A 10,554-nucleotide genomic window follows, 5' to 3' on the forward strand; every position below is an offset into this window, starting at 1 on the left:
ACCTCCTTCTCTCTACTTTTATACTACTCCCTCTTCCCAAAGTCTTCGCCCCAGAAGACAAAAACACCAAAGTTTTTTAGCTAAAAATACCAAAGTTCTTTAGCTAAAATACCAAAGTTCTTTAGCTCCAAGGAAGCCTCTCAACCTCCTATAGCTTACACTTACGGCGGACAATGGCACCAAATCTATAATAGGAAGCTAGGAATCATGAAAAATATTCTGCCTACACCTGTTTTTGAACTAGCATCCTCTCACTAGTACTCTCAAAGGAGTGCATCACACCACTATAGGGTGAAGGGAAATTCCTGTCAGCCTCAGCTAGTAAGGCGACCTGATTCTCTCCACTTTTATTTTACTGGTAGGATGACCATGCACTTCCAGAGACAGAGGTCACTAGTTTACTGCCCAGCACATGTACAGGCATTGTATTTTTATTACTCCTTCCTATTACACAACATTGATAGTATTTCTTTCTAAACAATTTACTTTTTAAATGAAGACACCACTAACAATATTGCAATTTTCGTTTCCAAAAAATCTGAAAACAACTCACCTCATTCAACCAGAATTCACTCCAGTTGGCATTCGTTACAAGATTTCCAAACCAGCTGTGGGACTAAAAAGGTTAAATAATCATCAGTAGGAAATTAACATATTCATCAGTAGGAAATTAACATATTCATCAGCAGGAAATTAACATATTCATCAGTAGGGAATTAACATATTCATCAGTAGGAAATTAACATATTCATCAGCAGGAAATTAACATATTCATCTGCAGATGATTTCCATATTCATCAACAGGTAATTTATATATTCATTAGGAGTAATTTAGATTGTGAAGGACAAAATCACTGAAAATGTTGATTGTTCCACCAGATTTTTATCTCACAATATCATAGATAACTTCATGACAATTGTATACCTGTTACTCACAAGATGTATTTGGATACTCACAATTTCGTGGATGACAACATCAGTGAGAGACTTGTCACCAACAAGGAGACATGGAGTTACAAAGGTCAGACATGGATTCTCCATGCCCCCAAATGGGAATGATGGAGGCATTACCAGTAGATCGTAGGTATCCCAGACATACTTTCCAAACAGTCGTTCTCCTGTTGTCAGAAATTCCTCTACAACTCCATCAAATTCAGCCCGTGCTTTCTCCTACAGAGAACCAATCAATGTGAGGTTTTTTCAACAAGTTAAGATTGCATGAGAACAGTTTTATGTGAATCAGTCAGGATAACCAATCAAAAGCTATGTTGTAAACACGGGGGCATTTTTGCAATGGCTCGTAATTTCTTCCAATTGAATGTGTTATTATATTTTTTATCTTAAACAAAAAGAAAGTGTACATGTATGTAAAAGCTGCATATATCTTTGGATCACCAACACATAGTGCATATGATACATTGTGCTAATTATTTGATATATAACATTGTAACACCATTGATGAACGATGACAACTTTATGACTAGTGCCCGGGCCTCGAACTCACGATCTACGGTACCCGATCGCCTAGCCAGAAATACCCGCAGCTTATACCGCTGCACCAAATTGGTGTTCTAAAAAGAACGTTTCAATGGCGCAGTGATGAAATATCCTGACATGATCGTGATGGAAGTTGTCTATTAGATGATATATAAATACCTGGATTGCAATGTATTTACATATATGGATACGAATTGTACACATACGCCAGGAAATTTGAATCTTTCTCTTCGGATCACCAACACATAGTGCATATGTTATATTTCTGCTGTGTGGGCCGAAGGCGGAAGCTAGCTTGACATGTATAGAGCCTTGTTCTATGCTCACCTGGCTCTACAGCAACTTTGAGGTTGATCTAGGTCATTTCTGCAGGTACTATGCTGACTATAACTTTATTCAAATATCAGATTAGGCTTGGCTAGATTTTCTAGCCATTCATTCCAGCATTCTATTGGCCTAATATCATTGTTTCAAGATTTAAATATATTTGACCCCTGTGACCTTAAACATAAGTCAATGTTATTCATTTGAAGAAACTTGGCAGCCCTTCACCCAAGCATGCTACTGGCCTGATATCAAGTCCCTGGGCCTCTTGGTTATTGAGAAGAAGTTGTTTGAAGATTTTAGCCAATTTGACCCATGTGGCCTTGAATGTAGGTCAAGGTTATTCATTTGAACAAACTTGGTAGCCCTTCATCCCAGCATGCTACGGGCCCAATATTGGGTCTCTTGGCCTCTTAGTTATTGAGAAGAAGTTGTTTGAATGGAAAAGTTGATGCCGACTTGATGGACGGACGGACAGACGGATGATGGACAGACAAAGGAAGCTGCGCCACAGCATAAGCTCACTTTCCCCTCGGGCAGGTGAGCTAAAAATCATTACCAGGTTGCATGGTTCTGTCCAGACATGGCTGCGTGGTCCAATTCTGGCAGATGTCAGATCCCCAACAGCCAAGGCCACCAGATAAGCAGGTATTTGATGGGGGAGACTGAAGTAGTAGTTATCCTTATCCCCTGACATGTTAGGTACTGTCCCCCTCTCGGATCTCTGACTGGCACTCATAACGGGCGTGTAACCTTCCGGGACCTGTTGTAACATACTGGTGTTATATCATACATGTCTTCTACCCAAACAACACAAAATTATCTCCTCTTACTATTGAGGTGTAGATTTCACAAAATATAACTTTTTGCTTTTAACTAATCAGACTCAAAATTGAATAATTAATTTTTCTTTGTTTTCATGGTTAATACTCAAATGTGATTGGTCGAAAAATTCTTTTCATTCTTCTATGAAAGAAATTCCGAGAATGGTGCGAAAAATGTGACGTCACAATACGACAATTGACGTTGCGTATTGATTTGAGAAAAAGAATTCCATTTAAAACCAGTAAAATTGTACATAAAACATGTTTTAAATTAGAAAATCATTTTAAAAAATTAATTATAAACGTTGATGTCAATTATTTTTTAGTTTCATCGGGGTATGAAACAATTTAAATTTTGTTTGCAAACTTCTGTAAGAATCCGCTATGCGGATTCATACAGTTTGCAAACAAAATTTGTTTCATACCCCGATGAAACTAAAAAAAAATGACATCAATGCTTAAATGGGCACAACTACAGACTAAGAGAAAACTATATACAGTCAAACCTCGATGATTCGAACTTCGTTGATTCAAAGTTCTCGCTGTATCGAACTTTTTGCTTGGTCCCGAATTTTCTCACTATATAACACTACTAAAGAACCTATGTATGATTCGAATTTTTATAAATCGAAGTTTTCGATATATCGAACTTTTTTCATGGCCCGTTAGCTATGTAATTATAGGTAATTGACATCTCATGATTCGAACAAAAAATTTACCTGTACTGACCACTGGACAGGTGTTTGTCGTGACCCCCGCGGCAAGATTTCACACCTCTCCCACCAAAGCCCCGACTGACAATAGGGATAACGATAGCGTGTGTTGTCTACTCCTGACCATAGGATTAATTAATAATCAGACCAAATTTATAGATTAATTGTGTACTTATAAGCCATGACATGTAATCTCTCTGGTATAACATACCAGTAGTCATGCATTCTCCAACTGATTTAGATTCGATTAGTGAAGTCGCGGTCGGTATTCCGCATTTTATATACTCGTATAACGTAAACACATGTGTCTTCATCAGGGGGAAAACGTTAACGTAAGTGTGCCGTGTACTTCTCTGTTTTGCTAAAATGTGATATATCTAATTGTTTTGTAAAAATGATACTTATTTAATTAATAAAATGATTTATGGATGAAAAGTATCTTTTATTTTGTTGTGTTTGAAGTAAATCGATCAACTTAACGTTTCAATGTGACTCTGACAGGTGACGATCGACACTACGACATCGAGGACATGTAACAGCTATATAAGATTTATGGTCATTATCATAAAAAAGTCGACCTATTGTCAACCATGAATAATTCGAAGTCCCGCTGTATCAAAGTTTTTCTGCAAGTCCCTTGAACTTCGAAACATCGAAGTTTGACTGTATACAAGATTTTATATATATCCTTCCAGTATGTACTTCCCTAGAATGAGCTATAACAGTGAGAGTTACGGACTGACCATCGACAACATCGTACAATACTCAATATGGAACAGATATCTGTTATATTGGACAGAAAACATCCCTATAGAACAGAAATATAAACTCTTTGTAAAACTGGTGACAAAGAAGAAACCACAAATGACGTTGGAAATATTCATTGATTAATTTCTCAGAAATAGTGATTACGAAATCCATCTGTCACAATGGTTGTTATCATGCAGTCATTTCATATTCTGATCAGTCTCAAAATTTATTATGCACAATTAGGGACCAAGGAGAACCTACATATTAAATTTGAGAAAGATCCATACTACATTATTATGTACCTGAGAAATAATGGTAACAAGGATTGTTTACGGATGGAAAGAGCATGGATGAGGGGTAATTTAAATAGCCTACTACATCATACATGTATGGTGCACAAAAGGTATAAAACAGTTTTCAGTTCAATTGTTTTTGGACAAAATATACAAAATTGTTGGAACTAATTCCTACCAATCTGAGAACATTTGTAAAAGAAAAATTGCATAAATATGATAAACATGTACATAAAAGCAAAGCAAACCCTTGACATGATAACCATGGCAACAAATATACTGAAGAAAAGTGACCTTGACATTGGCCGAGTAAGGACTTTTTACAGCAGGTGTGTCCTGGCAGGGGAAGAAACACCTGTTCATCACGGCCTGTCCCTGGGTGTACATGTATGGCTTCTTCTTACCTGAAGTATATACAGCAACATTAGTTAGCAAGTAAATGTATATATCTATCTGTAGGTAACTAATTGACAGTTACTCTATCTGACCTAAGAAGGGCGCCCCTACCTTTTTTCCCCCAAGAAAAAAATCTTTGACTGAGTGTCAAAATGCTGTTCAAAAATAATAGCACATGTCAAATGTTTTACTACTTCATTTGCTCAATTTTCTTCACCCAATTAAGTCACTGGAAAGAAGTTTTCGCCATTTTTTGTCTATTCAGTGATACAGATGTCAGTACAAAGTGTGCCTGAAACTAATGCTAAACACACATACAAATTACTTATCAATAACTACCATATTTATTTGAAGATCAAGTAAAACACTTAATTCATGTTGTTAACTTAAAGTGGTTAAGAACACAAAGCTAGTAAAAGACAGTGTAATTCAATTATTAGGTCAAAGAAAACGATGTGTGATTTAATCTTGGAAATTACCTGTGTCTATAAATAAAACATAAATGGTGAAACACACGTTCTCTGTTATATAAAGAACAGCTAGCTTGGTTTACAAGTTTACAGGAATATTCAATTGATCATCAAGCTTAACTTATGATAATGAATAGATATCTTCATCTGGAATATTTTTATGACGGAGTATTTTACCGTTTCCACAGCCTTGGGTATTCTGCTATAAGGTATAGTCTGTTTCATAAAACTTCAGAATAACGAATCTTAATAAGGGCGCTCCCATTGTCAATTACCTGCACCTTGCGCCCTTATTAGGTCAAAAACGGTATGTTTGTGGAGTAAAGTATAAGTTTGGGATATCTATATCCAGGTAACTGATTGACAGATATGTTTGTGGAGTAATGTATTTGTGTAGGGAATACATACATTGTATCTACATGTATCTGAACTAATATTAATCAAGTATTATGTTTGTTGAACTGCTTAAAAGTCTTTGAATATTACAGCCAATTTTGACAATTGCAAAATTTTTGTTATCAGCACCAAACACATTGTTTTGATATTGTAATCTTCATTGCCTGGTGGTAATGTTGTGAAACTGTGGTACATCCCCTGAACTTGATAATTAACTCTTATAACAGGTGATTTCACTAACAAACTTACCAGCTGTCTGCTCAGGTGAGAGCCAGCACACACCTGGTCCACCATTTGCTGTGTATGTGATGTATAGGTCAAAGGTCTTAGGGGGAGACAACTCCTCTTGTAACTTAGAGTACACAAATAAGAAATAGTACATGTAGTAGTCTGAATAAGATATACAGATGCATAGTGAAGATCATCTGATGAAAAAACAAGAACCTTACAAGACTATTATTGTCAGTGTTTAATTTTGAGGACAACTAAAAAGATGAACTAAAGATGGTGTGGCATAGACAATTTCCTCACTTCTCCGACAACTTCTTTGTCATAGATTTTAAAAAAGATAACTTCAAAACTTGCTTAATTTACTTCACATCCTGCTTAATTTACTTCACATCCTTTATAATTGGTACTTTCATAAAGGGACTTTGGGCATGCACTCTCAGTGGGTCGAATATATATTGTCAGTCCTTTTTTGTCTGAAAAGAGGGGACAGAAAATACATCCAAACTGATTTCGTTACCTCAGTCACATATCCTATATTCAGAGGACCATTCTGATTGAAGTTCTGTTTTGCCTACCTGCATAGCACATACATGCATGATTTTGGGAGGTTTTGTTAAAACATAAGATAATTTCTATGTCCGATGATAACATACTGTATGTAGTTCTGATTTGAAGCTCTGCTCTGTTGTCTATGAAAGGTTTCAAGACATTATTAGAAGATAATATTTTTCCATTCTTACACTGATTTGAAGCTCTGCTCCATAGTCTGTGAAAGGTTTCATGACAAACTCCAGATTGGTCCTGCTGCTTGATCCCAAGGGAGAAAACTCCACATTTTCTACTGTTAGAGACTCATGTATGTCCAAGTTCACTGGAAAAATTGCTACATTTACACATGTGCATACATACAGAAATCATCTGCTGATTAAATGAAGTTAAAATCTTAAGACAAACTAGAATTTCAAAGAAGTGGATGTGTCGCATGCACCCACTTACTTGTATATAATTAATTGAAAGGGCGATATTTTGAAAATTTCATGGTCACCGTATCAAAAGCATCATGTTTTCTGTGGCTGGTTGGTTAGTTGATGAGTTGAATGTCCACACAACATCTGAGGTCATTTGTAGATGGTAACATATAATTGCAGGAAACAAAAGAGTATTGAAAAAAGTCAAGACTGGTGATAGGTTTACATAAATGTCTGTGACACTTGTTCCTATTTCCCAGTGTAATCTTGTTAAATGTATCATTATGCTTGAGCTAAGTCAAGAACACGGTTAATTTTGCAAATTTGCAATGTGTTAAGGGCCATACCTCTAGCAGAAATGGAATTTTAACATGGGGTTCAAACTCAATCTGTGATCAAATAAGATAAAATCTAATAATAGGGGAAAAAACAGGTAATTATGCGAATATTTTATGTGCAAGGGGCCATAATTCCAGCAAACAAGAGACCCAGAGGGCCTGTATCACTCGATCGTTTGGTTTATTTGAGCAAACATCAAAGTAATGTTGATGTTCCATTTGCTAATAACTTTATTTGTTGATGTATGATCATGTTGTGGGGATCTCAAATGCTTCAAAGATATAACCCAGAAATGACAGGTGCATGTCTGCTTCTGGTTAGTATTAATAGAAAAAATATTAGACCCTACTCATACTATATCAACAAGGTGTTACACTTGAAGATCTATGATGCATCAACTGTGGAACGGAAGTAGACTTGAATGGTCGACAATTATAATTAGTATTGTTTTTATAGAGTTGTCAACCATTCAGATTGCCCCCTGCACACCACTCTAAAATATACAGACTACATATGTATGCTTCCGTTCCATAGTCGATGCATCTTCTCATCTTTAAATCATTGTCATACAAAAAAGAATAACATGCATTTATATTTAAGGATTCTAAACAAAGGTATGTTACTGAAGTTTGCATGCATTTGATATTTTAATCAGATTGAACTTAAATTCAAAATGAATCGAAGCTCACCCCCCACATTCAGGCTTTCGAGTGTTACACCTTGTTGATATAGTACGAGTAAGGCGAATATATATTTTTTCTATTAATACTAACCAGAAGCAGACGCCCGTGCAAGAAATGAAGCCAAGATTCAACATGATTGTGTTTAAAGAAACTACTAGTCCCTTTGGCTGGAAAACACACATACGCACTCGCCACACGCATGCATGTCGCACGCACGGGAGGCCGTCCTTAAATGACCTTAGCTGTTAATAGGATGTTAAACAAAATAAACCAAACCAAACCCTTTGGCTGGGGAAAGACCCCTGGGCCTATTTTTATATAAGGATTGTGTTTATCTCTTGATGCCTAGCAAGGCTATATATGGTTATGGATGGGGATCTGTGTTTTTCCTTGTTCAATCACCACTGGCAGGAATATTCATACCAAATTGCCTGTTCCAAAATTTGTCTATTATGAACTTGTGAAATTCGTACATGTGTGCACTTCAACTGTAGCAGGCAAGGTTTTAATTGTAAATACTGTACATAGTTGTATGGTCGCCTTCTAGCTTCCGGCTAGGGGGAATTTCCCTTTAGCTCAGTCGGTAGAGCGGCGGACCAGTAAGCCGAGGGTCGCAGGTACATTCCCGGCTGGCTGCACACTACTAACCTTGAACTTTTACATTGGTGCCGCAGACCACTCCAGTGAAAGCAAGAGGCTTCCTTGGAGATAGAACCTGGGTTGGTGTGTTTGGGAGCGAATACTTTTGAAGGAGGGAGTAGTGTAGCAGGCCAGGTTTTAATTGTAAATACTGTACATAGTTCTTTGGTTCCCTTCTAGCTTCCGGCTAGGGAGAATTTCCCTTTAGCTCAGTCGGTAGAACGGCGGACCAGTAAGCCGAGGGTCGCAGGTTCGATCCTGGCTGGCTGCACACTACTACTCCTTGAACTTTTACACAGCAAATGAGATTCTAAATTTCCAAAAATATTCAGAGAGATGGCAATACCTTTCCGTGTTTTCTGTTTGACAGCAAACGAGAGTCTTGTCGTACCGGTGACTTTCTTCCCCTCCATATCGACATCGATGTCCAGGTGGTAATGGGTAACAACACACTCTCGAAAGTTGGACACGGTGGCGACATCTTTACAGTTGTCAGAATGTAAGACCATTTTGTTGTGTTGGGTGGACTCTGAGTATCGGCTGACTCAGTCACGAGTCAAAGTGTACGTGTCTCGCACTGACAGTAAAATCATGTGATTACATCCACCTACTTGACTGTCGAAAACGAAACTAGAATAACCGGAAATTCACAAAATTTCAGTGGGGGGGGGGTGTTGATTTCGGGAATGAATGGACATGAACGGACCTGAATCTGGACCTGAATGGGTTTTAAAGGCGTTTGTTGCTTATAAATGTGTTATTTCTCAGTGTTTAATGCAAGAAAGGGTGTTCTTACATATCAAATACTATTTTCATCTGAAACAAAAATTTGAATGGGGTATGTTAAAGTCGGTCTCATTAATTACCAACAAGAACCGACAAGAAACTAGATTTACCGACAAGAGCCGACAAGAGGTTATAATTACCGACAAGAAACCGACAAGAAGTTAGAATTACAGACAAGAAAGAAAATGAACAACACAATTGTTTTTATTTCTTAATACGATGTTTCATTTTGGATTGTTTTGTGGTCGGTTGTTAATATTGCTAACACAAATTTTGAATCGCCGACAAGAAACCTACAAGAAAATGAACAATACAATTGGCTTTTTTTCGACATAGCCGTATAATTTTCTTTTGACCCCGGATATGACACGACAGGTGGCGTTACTGGTCAAGATGAAGTATATGATTGGTCAATGTAGCGGTAAATGCAAAATGCAGATATGCAGTTAAAAACGAAACAAAGTTAAGATTGAATGCAAGCTGAATAAGTAGATTATCTTTTTAAATGACACATTATAAAATTGTATTCCGGATTTATATATGTACAATGCAGTCTTATTATCACCAAAAATGATTCAAACTGATATAATTTTGTTATCCGTGCTGAAACGCATTTGTTCGTTAATTTTTTTTCACCATCAGTTTTACATTATAACCACCAGAATTAAAACTATGCCGTTTATCTTTTTTAAAGATATTTCTTGTTTATTTCTTGTTTTATACTAATTTAATTACATGTGATTATATAATGTATATGTCGACAAGAGGTTAAGTTTACCGGCAAGGGAAAAAGTGATTGATAAGATCGTTTTTATATCTTAATTTCTAATAATTTAACTGCATTGGACGGGAGCCTATGGCAAGCCAAAGTGGAAAAAGTCACTATTTATGGATATCCATAAATAATTCTAAATATCCATAATTAATTCTTATATCCATAATTCGATTTATGGATATCCATAAATACGTTCATGTATATATGGATATCCATAATTCATTAATGGATATTAGCAAGAGATTTATGAATATTAAAAAATGAATTATGGATATCCATAAATCAATTTTAAATATCCATAAATGAATTATCACATGCACAAGGAGTTCCGAAACACCATAGGTGAAATATAGACCGTATATAGTTGATAAATGAAATTTAAAGTGGGTCGTAATTGTCGAGACTGATCAATGGATTATACCCAAGCCATAGACATCGTATTGTATAAATAGTATTATTGATTGTTACAG

The 10,554-nt window shown here is 36.4% G+C and overlaps 1 protein-coding gene across 2 annotated transcripts in view; it reads right to left on the reverse strand.

Moving 5' to 3' along the window:
* LOC117329886 (aminopeptidase B-like) overlaps positions 1–9,152 on the reverse strand; it is a 32,883-nt gene extending 23,731 nt beyond the window's left edge. For both annotated transcript variants that reach the window (XR_004533279.1, XM_033888097.1), the window contains exons 1-7: positions 8,870–9,152; positions 6,635–6,765; positions 5,913–6,015; positions 4,696–4,805; positions 2,381–2,584; positions 958–1,170; positions 554–616 (exon numbers count right to left, since the gene is read on the reverse strand). Coding sequence is in view for 1 of the 2 variants with exons in the window: in XM_033888097.1 (XP_033743988.1) it covers positions 554–616; positions 958–1,170; positions 2,381–2,584; positions 4,696–4,805; positions 5,913–6,015; positions 6,635–6,765; positions 8,870–9,032 (987 nt within the window). In the remaining variant the exon portion in view is untranslated. The remainder of the gene's footprint in view (positions 1–553; positions 617–957; positions 1,171–2,380; positions 2,585–4,695; positions 4,806–5,912; positions 6,016–6,634; positions 6,766–8,869) is intronic.
* Positions 9,153–10,554: the final 1,402 nt, after the last annotated feature.

The sequence above is a fragment of the Pecten maximus genome, chromosome 6 (genome assembly GCF_902652985.1).
Source record: "Pecten maximus chromosome 6, xPecMax1.1, whole genome shotgun sequence".
NCBI lineage: Eukaryota > Metazoa > Mollusca > Bivalvia > Pectinida > Pectinidae > Pecten > Pecten maximus.